This window comes from Zingiber officinale, chromosome 7B (assembly GCF_018446385.1).
Source record: "Zingiber officinale cultivar Zhangliang chromosome 7B, Zo_v1.1, whole genome shotgun sequence".
In the NCBI taxonomy this organism is placed as follows: Eukaryota; Viridiplantae; Streptophyta; class Magnoliopsida; order Zingiberales; family Zingiberaceae; genus Zingiber; species Zingiber officinale.
This window is the reverse complement of record NC_055999.1, coordinates 18,100,279-18,126,123: the sequence shown is the minus strand read 5'-3', so window position 1 is coordinate 18,126,123 and position 25,845 is coordinate 18,100,279. Positions and strand designations below refer to the sequence as shown.

General features: G+C 34.6%; 1 protein-coding gene across 1 annotated transcript; it reads left to right on the top strand.

Annotated features, from left to right (window-relative positions):
- The first annotated feature begins 566 nt into the window (after window positions 1-566).
- Window positions 567-25,728, top strand: LOC122005451 (TBC1 domain family member 8B-like). The gene is made up of 18 exons (XM_042560485.1): window positions 567-816; window positions 1,387-1,456; window positions 1,550-2,104; window positions 2,190-2,378; window positions 2,474-2,587; window positions 3,146-3,204; window positions 3,293-3,359; window positions 3,487-3,538; window positions 3,613-3,705; window positions 4,096-4,179; window positions 4,294-4,688; window positions 5,106-5,167; window positions 6,130-6,199; window positions 22,936-23,016; window positions 23,093-23,194; window positions 24,622-24,755; window positions 25,003-25,060; window positions 25,406-25,728. The coding sequence occupies exons 1-18, from the start codon at window positions 770-772 to the stop codon at window positions 25,511-25,513; spliced, it is 2,340 nt and encodes a 779-aa protein (XP_042416419.1). The 5' UTR covers window positions 567-769; the 3' UTR covers window positions 25,514-25,728.
- Window positions 25,729-25,845: the final 117 nt, after the last annotated feature.

The following is a 25,845-nucleotide window of genomic DNA, read 5'->3' as shown; positions in this document are numbered from 1 at the left end:
ATTCTCATAAATGTTAAAATATAATAAGGAATAATAGTCAAAATTATTCCTTATAGGAGGAAAAAAGAGAGAGATAAATGACATAAAAAAAATTAGAAAAGTAGAATGGGAAAATATGTAAAAAGACGTGCATCATTTGATAAATAATAAAATAGCATGTCTTGTTGATAAACCATAAAAATTTCATTATAATTATAGTGGTATGCAACTCTGGCGTAATTACAATTATGTTATATTATTTTTGATAAGTTCAAGAGATTTTAATTAGATTTAAGCATTTTTAATCAAAGTGAAAATATTTTGATTAAGCTGTCAATGGATATTTTTTATGTAACAAAGTATTTTATGTGAGTAATTTTCACTAAATTGAACTAAAAGAATTAACTCAATTTAATAATTATGATTGCAATCGGTACAATAAGAATATTTTTTGGATGATTTTCATCTCTTTTATGGCTATTATAAAAAAATATTTTATCTTTAAAATATTAAAATAATATTTTGTTTTATTGTTTTTTTAAGGTTTATAGTTTTTCCTTTTTTGTTTTTACATCTCTTTCGTAGACACATTAATGACATAGAATCATTTATGCAGATGGGAAAAAGCTTTATAAGAGGAGACATGTAATGTAGCACTCGCAGCCGTGCCGTTACAGCAGCGAGATCCACCACCACGCCTCCGCTTCCTGCGCACTCAACTGGAATCCGTCCACATCCTTCGCGAGAAGGGCGGCGCTAGTGGCGGACGCGGCAGCGGCGTAAAGCGGAGATGAAGAGCAGGGGCCGGCCGCGCATCCCGACCGTTGAGCTCAAAAGGTCAGCCCTCCCCGCGTCGATGTCACCACGCGTTTCGAAACCTCCGCGTTGCTCGCCTTTTCAATCCTCTCTCATTTCCTCGGAAGAAACTGATTTTGAGTTTTGACCTTCTTCTCCTTATCATCTACGCTAGATTTCGTTTTTCCTCGTCCACGCAGATTTGATTTGGCCAATGTAGCTGCTTTCTTGCGTGTCTTTTACATCGGCCATTTGGGAGTCTGTGTGCTGGAATTCCTCCTCGGATGCATTAGGATCGAGTTTTTCTTCATTCCGTAGTAGGTAGGGATTCCGATCCCACCGGATTTCTAGGGTTTTAACCCCGACAGTTGTCCACAATTAGTTCCATGGACAGTCGTATCGGTTTCGCAGTTTCTACCTACTGATCACTTCTACTATCCATATGGATGTAGATTCTAGGTAAAACAGAGATCCTCTTTTTTCGACAATAGATGTTTTACTCTGAACTCTGAAGAAATGATTTGGTTTATTATTCCCTGAATCATGAAACGTTCAGTTTATCTCGTGTTGTTTTTAGTGTATTTTGAATTGCTGATGCAAAAATGCGAGCAGGGATGCCTATGGATTTACGGTGAGGCCCCAACACTTACAGAGATATCACGAGTATGCAAAGATCTACAAGGCAATACGTTGAATTTATCCTACCTTTTGCATCCTTGCCTGCTTATTATTAGAAGTTTTTGTTACTGATCAGATGCTGCCATTTCCATTTCAGGAGGAGGAAGAAGAGAGATCCAATCGGTGGAAGGATTTCTTGGACAGAATCTGTGAATCAAAAGAGGGGGTAACTAAAGATTCTTCAGTAGATGAGAGTCTTGGAGGAGCAAATAATGTTGCAGGCGCAGAGGGCAATCAGAATGGAACTGGTAACCACGAAGCGTTGGAAGAGGTAGCTTCTAAGAATACCAGCGAAGCGAGGGCTCACAAAATCCAAATATGGAGTCAGATAAGGCCATCATTAAGTGCTATTGAAGAGACGATGAGCTATCGAGTGAAGAAAAGAAGAAGACCTTATAGTGATGGAGAAGTTACCGGAAGCAATGGAACCTTTCCGGCTTTGAATGAGCAGAACAAAGGTGTGCCCAGGTCAGCTAGAGGTGCATCTGAAGAAGAATCTGAGGAAGAATTTTATGATGTTGACAGACCAGAATTAGTTCAAGAAGCATCAGGGGGTGCTGATTTGCCTACCGACGATGCTCCTTCCTTCCCTTGGAAAGAAGAGTTGCAAAGCTTGGTTCGTGGGGGTTTGCCAATGGCTCTAAGAGGGGAGGTGCATTCAAGATTATATTAAGTAATGAATGCTTTGTCATATTAAAATTGACAATGTTTTCCCTCTGTATGTGTTTTGGTTGCAGTTGTGGCAAGCCTTTGTGGGTGTGCGAGCCCGTAGGGTCTCAGGATATTATGATGGCTTACTATCTACAGAAGCAGACACAGAGAATGGAAATGCAAGTGATCATGAATCCTCCAACTCAAATGACTCTGAGTTGTCAAAAGCAACTCGACGATGCATCCCTGAGAAGTGGAAGGGACAGATTGAGAAGGTTGTTATGCGAATGAGACCTTAAATTCAAATTCCCACACCATCAAATGAGTTTTGTTATTGTAGGAATTTTCTTCACTTTTGTTTTATTGGTAGGATTTGCCACGAACATTTCCTGGGCACCCTGCTTTAGATGAAGATGGGAGGAATGCTTTGAGACGCCTACTAACAGCTTACGCGCGACATAATCCATCAGTTGGATATTGCCAGGTAGCAATGCACTTTTTACTAGCAAATTCATGCACATCTTAGATTTTCTGGTTTATTATTGTCACTTTGAAGGTTTTCTTCTATATATTAAACTAGTAGTATATTTATAAATTTGCTAAATTTTCCACAATATTTATGGATATTAAGAGATGTTTCACTAGTGCACAGCACATGCTTATGATATGTATTTTTTTTAAAAAAAACTCTGTAGAATGTCACAGAAATTTCTGAAAATGTACTGTCTAAACAGTGAATACCGGGGCCAAGTTTGTGAGTTTAATTACTAATATCCATGTCTATAATTGGTGATTTATGATTTAAACTAAGGTTTTCATGCCTCAGTAAAGTGAATTCAATAACTAGAAACATCCACACAGAAATAAAAATTATTTGGGGTGGAACATATGTTTTGTTGAATACTTTGGTGTGGGTGTTCCTGTATCTATTTGTAGAACTTCTATTCTGCTTTGAAATTGTAGGCATTGTTCTCTGATTATGAACCAAGGATCAATATTTAATCAAATTTTGCTTCTTACCTCTGGGATTTCATGCCTCCAGGCCATGAACTTCTTTGCAGGCTTGTTGCTACTGCTGATGCCTGAAGAGAATGCATTTTGGTAGGTTGAACAAGAATTATAATTGCTTTACCAAAATTCTCGAATTACTGCATTTTATTTAGTCATGTAAATTATTGGTATTTTGTAGGACTTTGGTTGGTATTATTGATGACTACTTTGATGGTTACTATTCTGAGGAAATGATTGAATCTCAGGTTTTGATCCATGTTCAATCACCACTTTCAGTATCATCTTCATTTCATTCACTGATGGATGTTTCTAAAGAATAGTTGGTGATGACCAGCACACATGTTAACTTTTTGATTTGTTAATCTCCATCAGGTGGATCAACTAGTTCTTGAGGATCTGGTTCGGGAAAGGTTTCCAAAATTGGGTCTGTTTCTTCTGTGCAGATATTCTATTGCGTTATCTGATGACTTACCGGATATAATACATTCCTGTTGGCAGTAAATCACCTGGACTACCTGGGCGTTCAGATTGCATGGGTTACTGGACCTTGGTTCCTTTCAATTTTTGTAAATATGCTTCCTTGGGAAACTGGTTAGTTCTTTAGATTCACTACATTCGATTAAAGATAATTGCCACTCAATTTTAGTTTATTTTTCTTGAAACTTCATCTTGTTCGTACAATCATACTGTTTGTTTTTTACTTTTCTTTATTATTTATAGAACCTCCTTATTGAGGTGCTAGATTCTCGTATTCTTACATGGACTCTAAGATAGATATTTTGGCATCTCCTCATCTATTGCACATCCGATAATATTTAGTCATATACTCGTATCTTTCCTTGTACCTCAGCTCTATCTCAAAATTTTGTCATAAATCACCACAATTCCTGTTCATTGGTTTACACTTGCCAATTTCTGATTAATCATATCCGTAAAAGATGCAAATGTCGTCTCTTTATTCTTTGTTTTTGTCCGTCTCAGTGCTGCGTATTTGGGACGTGCTTCTTTTTTATGGAAATCGCGTTATGCTATTCCACTCAGCTCTTGCATTGATGGAGTTATATGGTACTGGGTAAATGACATTTGGTTTGTGTTCTTTAATAATCTATTTATCTCAATCAAGTTATGCTTGTGCAATGCTTGAGTCTCTTAAGATGCCCCCCACGCAATGATGTCTAGGTCCTGCACTGGTCATGACAAGAGATGCTGGAGATGCAGTTACTTTGTTGCAATCCCTTGCTGGTTCTACCTTTGACAGCAGCCAACTTGTCTTGACAGCTTGCATGGGTTTCCAAGCTGTCAGTGAGATGAAATTGGAAGACTTGAGGAAAAAACATAGACCTGAAGTCTTAGCTGTCATGGAGGAAAGATCCAGAGGCCTTCGTGTTTGGAAGAACTCTCAGGGCCTTGCATCTAAATTGTATAGTTTTAAGCGTGGTCCAGAGTCATTACATGCAGAAACTGACTCCAAGGTTGGATCAGGTGAACTTCAAATCAATGAGTCAAGTGAGGGATACAAAAGTAGCTTAGCAGTTGATGGCGAGTCAGATTCTGTGCCTGATCTCAAAGAACAGGTAATCTTTCTGCCTAACCAACCTATGTTTAATCTTTTGCTTAGCGTTCAAGCGCTTACTCTATTTAACCAGCCAATTCTGGCACCACAGAATATTTAAATGCTCCAGTAAAAAAGTAATGCAGGAATTTTTTATTATTTCTAAAAGAATGTTAAATAATTATTTTGACAATCATTTATGAGGAGCTAGAGAACATAGAGTTCCAACGAACAATTGACAAAGGACAAAGGCATCCACCCATCCTAAATGATGACTCCTATCCAAGGCTAGTTCACTGGAGATGAAGTCATAAAATAAGTACCAAGTTGATTGCACAGTTGTAACTCTGATCATATAGGAACAACTATTGTCTTTCTTATATTTGTTATATTTCTTAGTTTTATTGTAGTATTAATACGAGAAGAATCTCTTGTATAGGTGAAATGGTTGAAGGTTGAGTTATGCAGATTGCTGGTTGAGAAAAGATCAGCTGCTCTTAGGTGTGTGTACATACTTCACCCTGCTCTCCAGTTTGCAAGTTACCTCTTGATTCATCTTTGTGTTAGTGCACATTTGCATTTCTTCTATCTGTTTACATCCATTAGAATCACATGATTGTGTGGCTTTGTTTGTGTACCATTCCTTAAAATTCATTTGTTGCATGCACTTGTCTTTGTTGTCAGGAGAGAGGGCAAGGGTGCTGCAAATTATTTAATTCATGCTTTGTTTTAGTTATTCAGCTTTGTTAACCTCTTTTGGATCAAAGCAAAATATTAACAAGAGATGCAATAAAGGAAATGACCATTGTATTGCCAACAATATTCTTGGATCAGAGTATTTAGATGTTAGGAAGCAACGCATAACGAAAAATTAGTCTAGCAGATATTATAATGGAAGGTGTAAGGGGTAGGAGACCAACGGAATTCTAGTTAAAAAAAGAGTAGCTCAGTACACGAAGCTTCCGCCCATGTGGGGTCCAGGGAAGGGTCCGACTATATTAGATCTATTGTACTTAGCTTTACTCTTTATTGCAAGAGTTTTTTCCATGACTCAAAGCCGTGACCACCAAATCACATAGCTGCGCCAAGGTTCCCCTTCAAGGAAACTCCAGGGAATGGAATAACAATCATTTTAACTGATTATTGATGATATAACATTGTATAGGGCTTAATGGGAGTAGAATATCTATAAAGTTGACTCAAAATAGTTGGGACAAGCACAACTTAATGACGACGACTATTTGTTGCCACTAACACTTTAACATGACTAGCTTTGTAACACGTTTACGGAATTCTGGACTGATAAGTTGTCTCTTTTCCTTTGTAGATTTTCAAGATTGAAATTTCTACTAACGTTCTCCTATTTATGTATGCTAATGTGTCTCTTGTGGCTGAGGAAAAGTTGAATAAGTTTTCATTAGTAACTCTGACTTTTTTGTATTTTTTCTGATCTATTTTGTTAGAGCTGAGGAGTTGGAGACAGCATTGATGGAGATGGTCAAACAGGACAATAGACGTCTTTTAAGCGCCCAGGTAATTTAAAGGATATTTGATAAGTTCAGTTGCCTAGGTATGTTAATGGTTTATGTCTGCCATTTAATTCCTGGTTTATCCCTTTGCTGATAACCTTCTAGTATAGCATTTAGTAACACAAACCTTTTGAAGATATTGGAATTAAAAAATGAATGTACTTTGGCATAGTTACTCCAAAGATACTTGCAATCTTTAAATACAAATTTATAGCCACCTTTTTTGAGTTGAAAATAAGTTACATACAATTTGATTTATTGTCTTAACATAAAACAAAATGTACTAGGGACCAAATGAAAGCACGAAATACAGGTTGTTGAAAAATTGAAATATACTCTATCAGCCTTTGAATCATGATGCGCGCATAGATAATCTGTTAGTTTTGATCAGGTTTGGATTCTTTAGTTTCTATAGTTGCTTGTTCTAGAATACTACCATCATTATTAACATTTGTATATGTATCTTGAGATTTATGATTATAGGGCTTGATTTGGTCCAGATGATCCAGATCTCAATTAGCATAAAAACTAGATCTGAAGTAGACTAAAAATTTTGTTGGAAACTCAGAAAACAAACTGATGCCTGATGTTCCTTCATCATTTCTTGGTAGAATCTTGATCCAGACATTCTTGACTGAATATAGCACAAAAATTGAAAAGCTTGACATTCACTGAAGTATGCCGTTTTTCTAAGAATTTTTATTATTATTAGAGAATGCTCTTAACTTCTAGGTCAAATTTCCTTTTTCAACTTTTGAAATTTTAGTTTTGGTAACTAGAAAAGAATTGATGAAATAGTTAAAATAAATGGACAGGAATTTCCTTGAAGAGTTTTAGTTATCTTAGATGTATTACAGAATAATACAGGGATATTGATGGTAATATAATTAATATAATAAAAAAAAAAGGGTGGTTGAAATCATGGTTTGCAAAATCGCGATCCTAGATCCTACAATCCAAAACACCGAATCAATCCCGGATCGTGTAGAATCATTTTTTGTAGTGTAATCACAGCAGGATCGTAGAAGGATCAATAGGATTGGATCAGGATCAGAATAGGATTGGAGTAGGATCGGTAGAAGTTTTGAGAGATTATAACTTTTGATTCAGGTTAAACCACGGAACTTATAATATATCAAATTGAAACATGTTTAGAGATCTACAATTGATTATCGAGTAAAACCCCTAACTTCTTAGTTTTAAACTCAAAAAACTTCGTTTAAAGTCTTTTCGGAGGCTTAGAAGATTTTTATTTTATTTTTATTATCTTTTGTACCATTTTATAATTTAGGTTATTTTCATCTTTCGTAGAGCCTTTTGCAAAAAATAGGGTAAGACTACGTACAATGGATTCTTCCTCGGGACCCCGCATGACGAGAGCTTTGTGCACCGGGCTGTCCTTTTCATCTTTCATAGAGTTAGGATTAGTGTTTTGAGACTATTTAAATATCTATTTAGTTGTTTTTGAGTTAGTTTTTAATTAACAATATTTCGTCATTTCTTTTCTCTAAAACGATGAGTTTTTGGGTGTCTATTATTTAGTATTTTACAGAATCAACAAGTCTTTAAAAGATTGTTTCCGACGTTCGTGTTCGAAACAAATGTTTCAACAATTTCCACTATGTCAGCTACTTTGTTGACATTAAACCAAGATAAAACCAAGTTATCTTGTGAACTAAGGGAATATTATTGAGGTTAATGCGATTATTGTTTGTCTGTTAATAGAAATTTTATACTCTTAATTTTGTGATATGAAAAACATAAATATTATTGCGTGTTACTATACTAGAATGATAGTTAAATTATTAATTAATTTAGATTTATATATGTAATAATGTTAAATGTGATGTTGAGTGTCAACACTTGTATGTATATGCAAAATTATTAATCTATTTATATGTAAATGACCTTTTTAAATTTTTTTTCTAAATATTAATCATGTACCATAAAATTTCAAAGATTTTTGGTAGGATCGTACGATTCTACGATCCGATTCTGACCGATTCGATCTGATCCTGACTCCAAATTAATCCTGCGTAGAATCATGATTTTATAAACTATGGTTGAAATATAGAGGAGGTCCTTGATTCTTGAAAGATTCTTGTGATCCTCTTAAGCTAAAAGAAGGATAATTTTAAAGATTGTTATGATCTGGCATTCTTTATATGCATCAGAGTATTAGGCTCTTAGGAAAAATCTTTTGCACGAAGTTCATTTTACAGTGAGAATGTTAAGATAGATGTGAGTTATTGAAAATGATCATGGTTTAAAATCACGAGTCGTATCGGAGTTTCGGTCTATGACCAAAACAATACAATTTCGGTATTATATCGTACCGTGCTGATATGGTTTTGATATTTTTTAAATATAAAATATATTAACTAAAAAAAAATTTAATATAAATATTTTAAAAATTAAAAAAAATATAAAAATATCTTTTTTAAAAATAAAACATATAGAGATAAACAAACTTAAATTTTAATTAAAATCTCCTCATTCGCTCCCAAATAGTTGGGATGATTTGATGATACTGAAGATGATGGTTAACTTTTGTCATTGTTGTCAGTCCACCTTAAATGAGGATGATGGCGAACTCCTGTCATTGTTATCACTGCTGTTTCTTTGTTTTCTTTGTGTATGAATAATTTTAATATTGCTTCATGTTATTGTAGTAATGCGATATATATATATATATATATAAAATACGATTTTGATATCTTGAGCGAGGCCCCATGCGTGATCACTTCCGAGCGCCCCGTGCACTCAGTCGCCTATGTTTACCGTTTAATTTCACAATTACTTTTCACGATTTTAATTACAGTTGATAATTACTATTCACAATTTTGGTATCAGATTCTAAAAGATTTGTAAGGACTTTTTATGTCTAACAGACTCCAACTCATACAAAAATATCCTCTAGTAGACAATTTTTATCTTTAATTTGACATTATTAAAAATTTTCTCTTAAAACTTCAAGAGCAACTAAGACAACAATAGTTACACCTTGAAATAATAACTGAACAAGTAAAATAACAAAATCAATAGATAAACAGTACTAGACAAAATTTAGATTTTTTAAAAGAATCTCAAGACTCCTTACTTAAAAAAACATTTAAGGCACACTTAACTGAATCGTTTGGAACCAAGAGACACACTAGTACAACTTAAAGAGTTACTTTTTTTCATATATGGACTCGATAATTGACAACAAACCTTTGAGGAAATTAAATATAAATGAACAAATTACACTTTGAAAATAATTACTATGAAAAAGCTTTAGACTTTTCCAAACAATTTGCTAAACCAACAGAAATAGGCTACTGTAAACTTGAAGTTGTAGGAACAGGAGATCAAGTTCTCATCCAACAAAATAACACCATATTAGCCTTACTCACATCTCTCCATTATAGACTTACAATAATAGATAACAAACTACTACAACTAGAAGCTCAAATAAAAAACACACCTAAGACTACAGATTTATACTAAAGTATTAATACTATATCAAAAGATTTAAGTAAACTCTCTACGGGAGCTATAATCCCTAGAAAGCAACCAAAAAAAAAATAAATTTTTAACATATAATGAGTCAAACAAGAACCAGAACTGAACCTTTTTTAGGCCTCCCACAAACAATAAGAGGACAAACTGAAACAAATACTACTTTCTGGTTAGATACTATCATAACACATGGAAGAAATAGTACTTCAACAAATACATATCAACTAGAAGACTTAATATATGTCGAAAGTAATATGGTTACTTTCTCAGACAGACAATTAACAACATTAAATTCAAGATACATTTATAATCAACGATTACTAAACTTTTCAACAGCACTTTATAGGCATCATAGAACACAACCACTACACTTACTAGATGGAAGAGAAGAATACTTAGCCCTCATGACAGTCAAATCTGCAAGAGCACTCTCACAAAGACAACATAACTATATCCACCTAGGACTACTAGTAATAGAACTTAGAGGACTAACAAGAAAAAGAATAGGAGCTAAAGTGTTCCTAGTCCTCTACGATTCTCGTTTCTCAGAAATAGAGCAAGCAATCATTGGACTTCTAAAAGTAGACATGAATAATAACCTTGGAATTACATACTTTTATCCAAATTTTAATATAACTATTGAAGATTTTATTAAACATATTAAAATAAATGTCCAAGCCAAATGTTATGGAATTTTTCTAAAAGATAACATCTTGACTGATATACTCTTTTGGGGAAAAACAATAACATAAATTAATAATAGTTATAAAGTCCAAATAAACTTGGTCATTAAAACGTTAACATCAAAAGGTATATCCTTTTTGGAACTAAAGGATTTTTCTTCTCAAACCCTAGCAGGACTAGATTGGAGTTTAAATTTAGACCTCAACACACAACAACAAATATTAAGACCAAAAGAATCGATTATGTACAAAAATAGACATGGGAAAATGATAGTCAGAATTAATGACTATCAACCCTCTACTTCTCAGAATGAAAAAGAAGAAGAGGAAGAAGACTTTAACTTAATGAACATTGAAGGCCTACCTGAAGAAAACCAGGACCAAGAATTCCCAGGCTTTTATGATGACTTAGACGAATATATGTATAGCCCAGTAGAAATAGCATCCTATACAAATATAGAACCGTTGAAATTTGAACAAAATAAAAAACAATTACACAGACTAGAACAGGACTGGGAACTCTATTTTGATGATGATCAAAACATCATTGCTAGGAAACAATTCCCACAAGTAAATCTTATGAACCTAGCAGAATCAACAGGAATATCTAGACCATCCGGAAATATATCCTTAAACGTACCTCTAATAACCACACATTATCCTAAAAGTTCTATATGAACAAGATACTATGCCCAAGGACATCCCCTAGAACAGGAATTGCTCCATACACCAATAACAATCCATTACTTAGAACAATAGGAAAAAGACAGCCACAAAAAATTACTTATTTTGGAAAAAACTCTGTACTCTTAAATATAGCAGAATGTGATGATCCCCAAATGCATGACATATTTAGAATAATGGATTGTTTTAGTCCAAAGGGACTACTAAGCCAAACATGAACTTGACATTGAATCTGGCGAAGCTATGATGTGTATAGGAGAAAATTACTTGGGGGGTGTAGCTAGAGTAGTATGAGAATCATATAAACAAAGTTTCCGACATTGCTAGAATAGCAACCCAAGGAAATAATATCGTAAATTTTTGTTATACTGTACACTCCAATTAACGGCCAAAGATGCTAACACATGCTTAGACATAAGACAACGAGAGGTAATGCGAAACTTAGAACAATTACAACTCTTTAGTTGGAATTGGATCAAGTCGTTTTGTAATGACTTTTTAGCCAACAATGTTTGGAAATTATTGCAACCTTGAATTAGGGGAAAGATTATTTAGTCAATTACCAGGTGACTTAGGCAAAGAAATCCATAAAGCATGGGCAGATATGAAAGTCCTCCCATAATATGACAACATAGGGATAAGAATACAACACATTATAATAGTACTAAAAAAATGTACATACAAATACAAAAACAACTTAAAAACCAACACTACGATTTTTGTAGTCAGATTTATACTCCACAACAATATGGAGCCTATTAACATAAACAATACAAAAGAAGAGGACGACCACCTCCTAGACCTATTATATAGCCACGACATCAGGAAAAATCAAAGAAAACATATTTTATTCGAAAAAGTAAGGAACAGAAGCCTAAATTAAATAAAGATAAACATGTAAGGAAATATAAACTTAAAACGTATGCAAATACTATTACATATTTATTACATATTTCACCTATCACGAGCTAGGACATTTTTCTTCGACTTGTCTTACAAAGAAAAACCTTTAGAACCCCAGCTAATAAATTGCACAAACTTGGATTTAGTTGAAATCGAATTAGATGTCTCAGACACATCCTCAATATACTCAATAGTATCCGCGATCTGGAAGCAGTCTCTTCTTCCTCAGATTATACACTAATCAATTCTTTTCTACCACCTCCAATACAAATTGACAAATATGGTTTCCCTACATATATATTACAAGACTAGTTAAATGACTTAGAGGAACAATGAGAAGATATCTATCAACCAGTTGACATAATAGTCCGACAGGTATTATCACATACCATGGATACATACTCCGAATGTCCACACCAATGGACCTTAAAATCATGAACTACTAATGTTCCTTGTTTTATCTGTGGTTACTATCCTTCTATCGACAAACGAGGAAGGTGTACCGTGTGCAGACAACAATGTTGCACACTTTGTCTGGATACGGTATTTCCATATCAATGCCTATAACCCCAGGACCTCAAGAAACTTATTTCTTGAAAAAAGACTTGTAGTTTTAGAAACTCAACAACTTAGAGGATGAAATAAAATTACTTAGACTAATGGCCCAAACACTTAGGCCTGCTGATAAAGGAAAAGAGATAGTCATCTCTGAACCTCAACAGGACTTAGGCATGATTTTTATTAAAACACCTAGTGTTTGTAATACTGGTTGTACCATGGACATTCATGTCTGATGCCTTGCCAATATCCATGGACATGAATTTACTCTCCATGTCTTTTTGGATAGTGGAGCTACTAACTCCACAATAGATGAGAAGACCCTTTTAGCAATCTTACTTCTTGCATTCATCAAAACTATTACTCATCCTATGGTGAGTATCCAGTTTGATGGTCAAACTTTAACCAATACAGTGTTTGTTACAAACATACACCTTCATTTTTACAATAATTGTGACACTTTCAGTCCACCCTTGTCGTTATCCAAACTTTAGATAAAACCTTTACAACACTCCAATATCCACTTAATTCTTGGACTCAACATTCTTGTCCAACCTGACCGTGCCCTTCTTCTCACCAAGGATTATACCCTTTTTCTTTCTACTCCTATTGTATCCGACTATTCGGCGTTGGTACAAAAGCATGACGTTGTCCCTCAAAATATTCTGGCTCTATTAGTACTACCTCCATCTAAAGTAGTACCGCCTAAGGTACATAGTCCCCCTTTAACCCAGGAAGCAAACTGTCATTATAAAGACCAAACTATTTGTAGAGGCTCTTGCCTAATATACAGACAATGACTTAGATTTTCAAGAACTTTAGGAAAATAGCCTTTTTGATGACTTAATGGATGAATTACATAACAAAGATCTCTTTAGTTCTCTAGAACTACCAAAGGATTTTTTTAGCACCGACAACATTACTCCAGCTTATCTCAACGTAAATAAATTTAGACGATATAGTTTCTAAACTAGAAAAACTAGAAATTCTATGAAACAACCCCACCAAATATTGGGGTAGAGATAAGATATACTGTCACTTATCAATAATAAATCCAGACTTACCCATAAAAGGACAAGACTTGCAATAGACAAACTGGGAAACAGAAGAATGTAAAACTCACATTCAACAACTCCTAAAACATAGAGCTATTCAATGCTCTACCTCCAAACATAGGAGTCCAGCTTTCATAGTAAACAAGGGAGCTAAACAAAAGAGAGGGTAATCCGGAATGATATTCAATTATAAGAGACTTAATGAATTATCAAGAAGATGAATATAAAATTTCAAACAAAGATCAGTTATTGAATAAAATACAAGACTCAAAGTGATTCCAAGTTCGACATGAAATTTGGATTCTGGCAAATCAAAATGCATCAGACTCTGTAGAATGGACTACTTTCTCTTGTCTCGAAGGATATTTTGAATGGCTAGTAATGTTGTTTGGTTTAAAAGTAGCACCACAAATCTTCTAAAGAAAAATGGATAAAATATTTAAAAATGTAGCCCGCTGTACATGCATATATATAGATGATGTATAGTATTCTCCAAAACAAAAGAACATTATGCGCATCTGCATCTTATCTTTAACTTATTTGAAACCCACGAATTAATTATTTCCCGAAGCAAAATGAAACTGGCTGTAAAGCGTATAGAATTCCTAGGAGCAGAAACAGACAAAGGAAAATGTCTTTACAACCACATATTACTACCTAAATACTAAACTTTCATGATAAGATGGAGGATACGAAAATTCTTAGATCTTTTAAATTATGCTAGACTATATCTAAAGGATATAGGAAAAATTATTGGACTTTTGTATAATAAAACATCACAAATAGGATAAAAATATTGTAACTAACAAGATTTAGATATGGTCAGATAAATAAAAGAAATGGTAAGAAAACTACCTGAATTAACACTACCTCTTGATTTAGATTATCTGATTATTGAAACAGATGATTGTAAAACAGGATGGGAAGGAGTCCTCTACAGAAAATCTAATAAATATGATCCTAAAAATATAGAAGTACTGTGCAGGTATACTTCAGGCCAATACAAAGAAAAAGGTCGCCTAACTTCTTTGGACTATGAAATTTTAACTGTAATTTACTGTTTTGATACTTTCAAACTCTTTATTTGCAGCAAAGAAGAGATCACAAAACAGATTGTGAATCTATAGTAAAATATAGCCAACAAACAAAAGGTCTTAGTACAAAAAGATGATTAGAATTTGCAGATACCATTATTAATAAAGGTTTAACCATCCAATGGGAACACATTAAGGGAAGTAACAATTCCTTAGCAGATACATTATCTCGATTATTATAATAAACTTTGAGATACTTCTTGTAGACATGGATAAACAAAAGAAAGTTAACACTTTTACAATGAACACCATGCAATTCGAAAATCAAGAACTTCAACAATTTACTCGTTATGAAGAAGAATTTCATTTTACAGCAAGAGAAAAATTAGATCACATACAGTCATGCCTTCTTGACAACATCTGAAACATTCCAATAATTTTTAGAGGTACTAAATACAAGATAGTCATAATAAATGCTATGGCTAATTACTTTTAGACAACAATACTAAAATCAGCTGGAAAGAAGTTCTCCTGTTATGTAGTTTACTTTGATTCTCAAGTAGGAGTATACTATGACTGGGAAGAAGTTACTATAGCTATTCAAGGTTGTGCAAATCTTTCATTTCAGGCTTCTACTGATTGGAAAATGAATTATTTAACGTTGGGGCAATTAAGAACCAACGCTGCAGCCACATCCACACAAAGGCGAAGCAATTTTGTTGGGCCTTCCCAACACTATTCTAGATGATATTTCTATATATATGAGACGCCTAACAGAAGTCTTTAATTTTCAAAACTTTGTTGAATTATGTGAAGCTTTAAAGATTTTACACCAACAAAAGATCCCAAAAGGGATGACAATCATTTATGAAGAAGAAAGCAACCCTAAGCTTAAATGCCACAAACGCAACAAAACTTGTGAAACTTTAGAAACATATGGGTGTCAATGCAACCTCTTATACGCTTTAAAAAAAGTACATGTGAACATGGACACATGAACCACCAATAATTAAAGGAAGAGTAATTATTTAGTTCCTCTTAATGGACTATGACTTGCTCTACAAACTATGGGTACATGATCCAGACTTCCCCCAAGACTTTCCAAAGAAATTTGGACAAATCATCTCTTTAGCTCTAGACGAAGAAGAGACATTTGTCATCTGTACTTTAGAAAGTTCACCTCCAGAATGGGTCGGCTTAAAAATAGAGCTTGCTTGGCACCTCATTAAAATTGACATTGACAAACTCAATAGCTGATAACCGGAGTTTGATGACTATGCTTCTGATTTTGACATAGAATGAGAAGCTTTCTCGTCTTTATCAGATCAACTAAAACATTTGAGAGCTTCGGTTCAAGGAGCTAAGTGGTCATGGGATAAACTAGAAGATCCAAATGAGTACCTCCTAGCCGGAGAAACGTACACAGAGAAAATATACTGGCATGGGTACTAGATTCTTTCCTTTCTCTTTTACAACATGACATTTAACCTTACTACAACACTACCAAGGGAAGGCTTACAGATGGGTCACTAAACGACTGGCAAGTTCTGCTCTATCCTCTAGAGCATATCGAGCATCCTTAGTCAGGTCGCAACAACATACAACCCAAGAACCATATGTAGCTCAAGATACAGACATGAAGCTCAAAGTTCAGCCCAGTTCCAGGACCCGCCCAAGGAACGAATTTTACTCTATCATTGGTTTTTGTCAGCAAGCAAAACCCAGCCAACATGATGGAATTATAGGGACCCACTCTTTGTCCTTTTCCACTACCTTTACAACTCCACTACTCTTAGTGGAATCGTCCTTCTCTACTTTACCGCTATTCCTTCTCATCCTCAAAGAACCTTTTCCTCCTTTACCCAGGCCACGCTCTGCACTCACGGGAGGAATTTGTTCCTTCTCCACTAAGGAACATCCTCGTCTTCTTATAACCCTCTCCAACCCTTGCTCAGCAGCCCCCCCCCCACAAAAAAAAAAAAAAAACATAAGTACTCTTTCCTCTCGTTCATGCATGTAAGCAATTTTGTCTATTTCTGTCAGTCTTGTTCGTCTTTGGTTTTTTGGTAGTTTCTATGTTTATATTGTTTGTGTATGTTTGTAAATATCGTTGCTATGAGCATTACAAAAAAAGAGTGGCATATGCATATTTCTTCCGTTCCATTATTTTTCCTTTCTCAGTCCTTATCTAACCTTAGCGCGAATCGTAATTGTATGAGAATTCTTGCATAAAATCTGTGCAGACTATCTAGGTTAGTCCCTCACACACTAACAGAGAAGTCGGGATTGCATGTATATTTTTCTCTACAAGTGAGTAAAATTATGAATAGTATTTGTGAATAGTAATTAAAATTGTGAATACTAATTATGAATAGTAAATTAAACAGTAATTATGAACAGTAAATTAAAGACTGATTATGGACAGTGAATTAAACAGTAATTGTGAACTGAATAGAGCCTCACTTGTAAAGAAAAATATACTTGCAACGCTGACTTCTCTGTTGGTGTGTGAGGGACTGACCCTATGACCTTAGATAGTCTGCGCAGGTTTTACGCAAAAATTCTCATATAGTTATTGTTCACACTAGGGTACTTAGATAAGGATTGAGGAAGGAAAAATAATGGAACGGAAGAAATATGCTATGCCACTCTTTTTTTTAAAAAAAAGTTTATAGCAACGATATTCATAAACATACATAGACAATATAAACATAGAAACTATCGACAAATACAATACAAACAAACTTACAGATTGGATTGAAAAACTAAAGGGTTGTTGGGCAAGGATTGGAGAGTGTTTTTATAGAAGAGGGAGAGGTTCCTTAGTGGAGAAGGAACAGATTCCTCCCATGAGTGCATAGCGTGGCCTAGGTAAAGGAGGAAAAGATTCTTTGAGGATGAGAAGGACGATTCCACTAGAGTAGTGGAGCTGTAAAGGTAGTGGAAAAGGACAAAGAGTGGGTCCCTATAATTCCATCATGTTGGCTAGGTTTTGCTCGCTGACAAAATCCAATGATGGAGTAGAATTCGTTCCTTGGGCGTGCTGGAATTGCGCTAAAGATCTTTATGCTGAACTTTGGGCATCATGTATAGCCGTAGATGTATCTTGAGTTGCATATTATTCCGGGGTTGTATGTTGTTCCGACCTGACTAAGGATGCTCGATATTCTATAGAGGATGGAACAGAACTTGCTAGTCGTTTAGTAGCCCATCTGTCAGCCTTCCCTTGGTAGTGCTATAGTAAGGTTGAATGTTGAGTTGTAAAAGAGAAAGGAAAGAATCTGGTACCTATGTCTTTAGGCCAGTATATTTTCTCTGTGTATGTTTCTCAAGCTAAGAGGTACTCATTTAGGTCTTCTAGTTTATCCCATGACCACTTAGCTCCTTGAACTGAAACTCTCCAATGATTTACTTGATCTGATAAAGAGGGGAAAGCTTCTATGTCAAAATCAGAAGTATAGTCATCAAACTCCAGTTGTCGACCGTTGAGTTCGTCAATGTCAATTTTAATGAGGTGCCTAGCAGACTCTATTTTTAAGCCGACTCATTTTGGAGGTGAACTTTCTAAAGTACAGATGACAAATGTATCTTCTTCTTCGAGAGCTAAAGAGATGATTTGTCCAAGTTTCTTTGGAAAATCTTAGAGGGATCATGTACCCATTGTTTGTAGAGCAAGCCATAGTCCATTAAGAGGAATGGAGCAATTGCTCTTCCTTTAATTATTGGTGGTTTATATGCGTCCATGTTTATATGTACTTTTCTTAAGGCGTATAAGAGGCTGTATTGACACTCATATTTTTTTGAAGTTTTACAAGTTTTGTTGCGTTTGTGGCATTTAAGCTTAGGGCTACTTTCTCTTTCATAAATGATTGTCATCCCTTTCGAGACTTTCTGTTGGTGTAAAATCTTTAAAGCTTCGCATAAGTCAATAAAGTTTTGAAAAGTAGAGTCTTCTGCAGGCGTCTCATATATATAGAAATATCATCTGGTATAATGTTGGGAGGGCCCAACAAAATTGCTTTTGTGTGGATGTGGCTGCAGCGTTGGTTCTTAATTGTCCCAACGTTAAATATTTGGGCCTATATACCCGAGGTTCAGTATTGTTTGGAGAAGTTGTAATAGCCTATGCATGTCTTTTTAGCTGTTTCTTGGGCCTTCTCTGGTTGTTCTGTTTCCATAGGTATTTTTCCTCCCGTTTTTAGTAGGGTTACTAATAAAGAAATTATGCCCAATAACTGATTTGGCTGAAGCAAAAGCATCTTCCAATGAAGAGAAGCCTCAGAATGAAGGATTTGCACAACCAGAATAGCTATGGTAACTTCTTCCCCGTTATAGTATACTCCTACTTGAAAACCAGAGTAAACTACATAACATGAGAACTTCTTTCCGGCTGATTTTAGTATTATTGTCCGGAAGTAATTAGCCATAAATAAATGACTATCTTGTATTTAGTACCTCTAGGAATTGTTGGAATGTTCCAGATGTTGTCAAGAAGACATGTTTGTATGTAATCTAATTTTTCTCTGTAAAATAAACTTGTTCTTCATAACGAGTAAATTGTTGAAGTTTTTGATTTCTGAATCGCATGGTGTTCATTGTAAAAGTGTTGACTTTCTTTTGTTTATGCATGTCTGCAAGAAGTATCTCAAAGTTTATGATAATAATTGAGATAATGTATCTGCTAAGGAATTGTTACTTCCCTTAATGTGTTCTCATTGGATGGTTAAACCTTTGTTAATAATGACATTTGTAAATTTTAATCATTTTTGTTTGTTGGCTATATTTTACTATACTTTCACAATCTGTTCTGTGATCTCTTGTTTGCTACAAATAAAGAGCCTGAAAGCATCAAGATAGTAAATTACAACTAAAATTTCATAGTCCAAAGAAGATAGCGGACTTTTTCCTTTCTATTGGCCTAAAGTATATCTGCATAGTGTTTTTATATTTTTAGGATCATATGTATTGGATTTTGTAAAGGACTCCTTCCCATCTTGTTTCATAGCCATCTGTTTGATAATCATATAATCTGAATCAAGTGGTAGTGTTAATTCAGGTAGTTTTCTTACCATGTCTTTTATTTGTCTGACTAGATCTAAATCTTGTTGGTTACAATATTTTTGTCCTCTTTGTGATGTTTTATTATACAAAGGTCCCTTGATTTTTCCTTATCCTTTAGATAATGTCTAGCATAATTTAAAAGACTTAGAAAAGATCTAAGGATTTTCGTATCCTCCTTCTTATCAGGAAAATTTAGTATTTCGATAGTAATATGTGGTTGTAAAGATATTTTCCCTTGTCCGATTTCTACTCCTAGGAATTCTATATGCTCTACAACCAGTTTCATTTTGCTTCGGGAGATAATTAATCCGTGGGTTTCAAATAAGTTAAAGATAAGATGCAGATGCGCATAATGTTCTTCTTCTAGTTTAGAGAATACTAATACATCATCTATATATACGCATGTACAGCTGGCTACATTTTTAAATATATTATCTATTTTTCTTTAGAAGATTTGTGGTGCTACTTTTAAACCAAACGACATTACTAGTCATTCAAAATATCCTTCGAGACAAGAGAAAGTAGTCCATTCTACTTCTACATAGTTTGGATGCATTTTGACTTGCCAGAATCCAGATTTCATGTCGAACTTGGAATCACTTTGAGTCTTGTATTTTATTCAATAACTGATCTTTGTTTGAAATTTTATATCCATCTTTGTGATAATTTTCATTCTCTTATAATTGAATATCATTCGGGATTGCTCTCTCTTTTGTTTAGCTCCCTCGTTTACTATGAAAGTTGGACTCTTATGTCTGGAGGTAGAGCGTTGAATAACTTTAGGAGTTGTTGAATGTGAGTTTTACATTCTTATGTCTCCTAGTTTGTCTATTGCAAGTCTTGTGCTTTTATGGGTAAGTCTGGGTTTATTATTGATAAGTGACCGTGTCTCTTATCTCTACCCCAATATTTGGTGGGGTTGTCTCATATAATTTTTAGCTTTTCTAGTTTAGAACTATATCGTCTAAATTTATTTGCGTTGAGATAAGTTGGAGTAATGTTGTTGGTGCTAAAAAATCCTTTGGTAGTTCTAGAGATCTAAAGATATCTCTGTCATGTAATTTGTCCATTAAGTCATCAAAACGGCTATTTTCCTGAAGTTCTTGAAAAGCTAAGTCATTGGAAATGAGTTGTCTGTATATTAGGTAAGAGCTTCTACAAATAGTTTGGTCTTTACAATGCCAGTTTGCTTCTTGCATTAGAGGGATACTCCTTGGGCGGTACTACTTTAGAGGGAGATAGTATTGATGGAGCAGGAATGTTTTGAGGGGCAACGCCATACTTTTGTACCAACGCCGAATAGTCGGAGACAATAGGGGATACAATAGGAGTGGAAAGAAAAAGGGCATAATCCTTGGTTAGAAGAAGGGCACGGTCAGGTTGGACAAGAATGTTGAGTCCAAGAATTAAGTGAATATCATATGTTGTTAAGGTTTTATCCAGAGTTTGGATAACGACAGGGGTGGACTGAAAGTGTCACAGTTATTGTAAAAACGAAAGTGTATGTTTGTAACAAACTTTGTACTGATTAAAGTTTGACAATCAAACTCGGTACTCACCATAGGATGAGTAGCAATTTTGATGAACCTGTCCACTTCTACATGCCAATTATCCTGGGGGCTTTCCATAGAAATGGATCATAGGCTGTTAGCATTGTTTTAAATGGTGAAAGTGCCGTTGTTTAGATTTCATATCTTTTTGTTGGTTTTGTTCAATATATCAATGCAAGTTCTCTCTTTTCCAAACTATTCACTATTCTGGAACAATTCAGAATGATGCATCACCAGTGACTAATCACACCTTTGAAGTTCTTGTTCTAAACCAATACCAATTCCTGGGCATAGGTTTTGATAATCTTATTGCAATTTTTTTCATTCTGAATTAAGGAATAGATTTGTTTTTAACAAATTGCTATTATTTTTAATTGTTCTGATTTACAAAAGATTCTATTTCAAAATCATATCTCGTTCTGATTTCTTAATGTTCTACTGATTATATATCCCCAGAACTTCTGAAAATCTAAATATTTTTAAATATAAATGGAACTAAGATTGGATTCAAGAAAATGTGACTTCAACAATATGAAAAGAAAAGGGTGCAGGAATAGTTAAGTTGTATTCAGTTTTTCACGAGTTTTGACATCTTGGATCTAATTATTTAGAGATAAGATTGATCGAGGATATCAGTACACTATTAAACTAAAAAAAAATTGGAGCATCTTTCATAAGCCCTAACCATGATCTTTTCACTAAAAAACTTAATAACAATAACCTATTCCTAAAATGACAAACTTGGTAATAAATAACTTACTCTTATAGTAACTTGGTCTGCATACTTGAAGGATTAGAAGCTAGCAACATGTCATGGATAATATTGTGTACCAGGTCTTCATGATTGAAGGATTAGAAGCTAGCTACATGTCATGGATAATATTGTATACCAGGTCTGCATGATTGAAGGATTAGCAGTACACTGTCAGTTCATCAGCTCCAGGCTACTGCATGACTGAAGGATTGGCAATACCACTGTCAGTTCATCAGATCCAAGCCACCGCATGACGGCAGGATTGGTGCTACCACTGTCAGTTCATCTGCTCCAGGACAAGGCATTTCTAATGATGGAAAATAATCAGGAGTGGACTGCAAGTGTGAAACTGAACGACCAAGAATGCATTATATTAGATCACCTTGTGCAGTTTTCCTGGTGGACATGCTGATCCAATGGCTGAGAAAAGTCCCAATGGTGTGAGCTGCTCTTACACTAGGATTAAAAATATAGCATACTTCAAAAAAAAATATCCCACCCTATTTTTGAAACCCAGGGGACAGACACACAAAAAAAAGACTGAAGGGCAACTTCTCATGCTTTATGGATCAAATTGAGAGAAAATAGATATAGGAAATTGCCTAGTAGAGTCTGTCACTAATTCTGATGAATTTTTGGAATGTTACTATAATACTAGTCATGAATAGCTAGATGTAGATTTGAATTTGGAACCCGATAGGTGATAAGATTTGAGAAAATCCAGATAGTAGGAACACATTCATAGTCACAATAGTTTCCTTGGAAAAGGTGAGGATAATGAGAGACCAGAGACACTCCAATTGATAAATTAAAAATGATATGAATAACTTGTGTATTACCAATGATGTGGCTTTGTGCAAACTCATTAGCTTAATAATTGGGAATATAACTAGATGATTAGTTGTCCTGCTTATATATCCTTTGTGCTAAACCAGGAAAGGGATATTCCTTTTTTAGGTTGAGCAGCTGGAACAGGAATTGTTGACATTGCAGCAAGCTCTGGTGGAGAAACAAGAAGGAGAAAATGCCATGCTTCAGGTATAATTGTTTTCCCTTTATGTATAGACAATATCATAATGTTATTCTTATTTTAAGAATTGTGACACTTCCAAAGGTATTAATGAGGCTGGAGCAGGAACAAAAAGTGACAGAAGATGCTCGCATGTTAGCTGAGCAGGATGCTGCTTCTCAGAAATATACAGCACACATGCTTCAGGTTCTAATATTCCTGAGTTTTCAGTTGCACTCAAATGGATTGTAGATTTTGTTTCTGTTTATTTCTTTTCCCCTCGTTCATGGAATTTGAAAGTTTGCTCATTTTTTCCCTTCTAGCATAATTTCACCATAAAATATTGATTTTATTTGCCAATCATACTGTGGGTGAAAAATCTTTGCAGCTGAACTTTGTTGATGAAACACGTTTTTGTTCTCTCTAAATTTAACTATGAAGTGTCATTTTCTATACAATTACCTGACTCTCTTAATATGCATGCCTTAGAGTAAGGGTGCGCATTCTTAACTAAAATAAAAAAATCATACAAACCAAATCAATCAACTGAAATATTGATTTCTTGATCTGAAAACGAAAACGTTTCAGTTTGATTTTATTTTACTGACTCTAATCAACTTTAACTCAAACTGGATACACACAAAATAGTCCTAAGAATACGTTTTATAGGTACCGTAACATGTTAGTCAAGACAAATATAGCTCTGATTGCTATTGTAGTTGTAGCAATGCCTTGTAGTCAGATATTCATCAAAGCCATAGATGGGAACATGCTTTTTTTTAACATATATGAAATAGAGAATAGGAATAGAAAATTATAGAATCATCAGTAGATTGGCCTTATGCCAAATCAAATTTAAAATTTTGGTTTGTTTGGATCTTGATAGTTTTCAAACTTAAAAACTAGATTCCAAGGATTTCAGTTTGGTTTGAAGAGTTTTTAACTGTGCTACCCCTGCCTCAAAGAATAAGAGTTCATGTGTTTCTCGTCTTGATGCCTTTTTGATGAAAATAGTCATATCAAGACCAACCATTTAAAATTAAATACAACTGAGGAATCGACCTCAAATTTTTAGGTTGTTTAGCTATTTGTGCTTAATCAATTTTCTTTAACATCCTTATCTATGTAGACATTGATACTTGAAGTGATATGTAATATGCAGGTTTGAGCTTCAATCAAGATAAATCAATCTTGTAATCATGGAAATCCTCAAACGGGTGTCATAGACAACAATCAAATACTAAGGAATTAAAATCTTGTGAATGGAACAAATAAAGCCAAGCTGATGGATGATGGACAACTTCATATAAGTTGTCATTAATTTTTTTGTTTAGAAACACTTTAATGATTAAGTTGCTGTGAATGGACTTATCTGGTTCATGAAAAATCATGTAGTGAAAATCTTATCAAATTATTTCGATCAAGAATTTTTCATTTGGCTATATATTTGTTTCAAAGAAAAGCGTCCTTTTGCATTTTACCTGTCAAACTTCTACAAACTGCACTAGAATACTAGTTTGGGTTTGGACTTCATTTGAAATCTCAGTAATTGACTTTTTTCTGCAAATGAAACTCTGTTTTATCAGTATTGTCTTTTTTCATATCGGCTACTTGCTTCTTTTGTTTACACACAGGAAAAGCATGAAGAGATTATGGTTGCACTTGCAAATATGGAAAAAAGGGCTGTGATGGCAGAGTCAATGTTGGAGGCAACGATACAATATCAGTCAGGCCATGCTAAATCTCAAGAACCCTTGCCTTCGCCAAGGTACCTTAATACAACCTTGCAATCCTGTTGTTTTCTTATATTTTACTATCTGGTCATAACTTATTCAGCCTATCCTCTCTTTTCCATCTTCAACTTTGATCCTTCCTGTTTATTGTTTGGTTGGGACCCCTTTCTACTTGTAGTTCTTTTTCGATGCAGCTTTAGCTTTTATGGTTGCATCTGTTTAAATTAATATTCTTCATGTTTGATCAATCAATTTATGCCTTATAAATTATAATATGCCTAGCAGGAAAGCAGGCTTGCTCTCTAGACCATTTGGACTTGGCTGGCTTGACAAGAAAAAGGTAGGATTTGGTAACTTATAATTTCCAAGTCGAAATTTCTCTTAGAAGAATTATTCATGACAATAGTGATTTCTTTCTCCACCTTTGCTTTTTGAGTCATTAGCCTGTCCCCAATGAATTTTATTAAAGTCCTCTTTCCCATCAACAAAATCATACTCGAAACATTTGCAAATTTAATACATTAGGTGGTTAGAAACAACACAGACAAAATCATTGTTGCTTCTGTATCATCATCACGCCGTATCTAGCTCAATTTTTTTTTATTGAATTCATGGATTTTGTTTACACTATATCACCCAGTAACGAATTTTTTGTTGCTTAATATCCTTTATTTTTATGCTCAAGGGCAAACCAGAAGACGCCAATGAAGGTAAAAGCCCTTCAGACGTCGTACAGCAGCAGAGCCCCACATCTCAGGGTGATACCGGTGGTCTTCAGCCATCAGATGAATAGCAGACGTTGGATTAATTTGTACGACTTCTCTGCTTCTCGTTCACTACTTTGCATACCCTTTACTTGGTAATCATACGGACGTTCTCTGCACAGAAAACTCTGGGTGGTTACCATTATTGTAATCAAATCAAGATGAATGCGGTTGTACGTTGTCATCGACAGTCTATGAAGAGGTCATTTTTTTTTCTCTCCATTAATCGTCAATGTTTTCATAATTTCATTCTGTCCCTGCAATGTTAATGCTTTTTTTTTAAAAAAAAAATGCCTTTCAATTTCAATATTTTCCTTTTTTTTTAATCTAGTTTTTTTCTCCTTCATTTTAATCATCAAAA

Coding starts and splice junctions, on each gene's coding strand:
- LOC122005451 (XM_042560485.1), top strand. CDS start 770: ATGAAGAGCAGGGGCCGGCCGCGCATCCCGACCGTTGAGCTCAAAAG. Junction 1,457..1,549: donor AGTATGCAAAGATCTACAAG/GCAATACGTTGA, acceptor TTTCCATTTCAG/GAGGAGGAAGAAGAGAGATC. Junction 3,205..3,292: donor CCTGAAGAGAATGCATTTTG/GTAGGTTGAACA, acceptor GGTATTTTGTAG/GACTTTGGTTGGTATTATTG.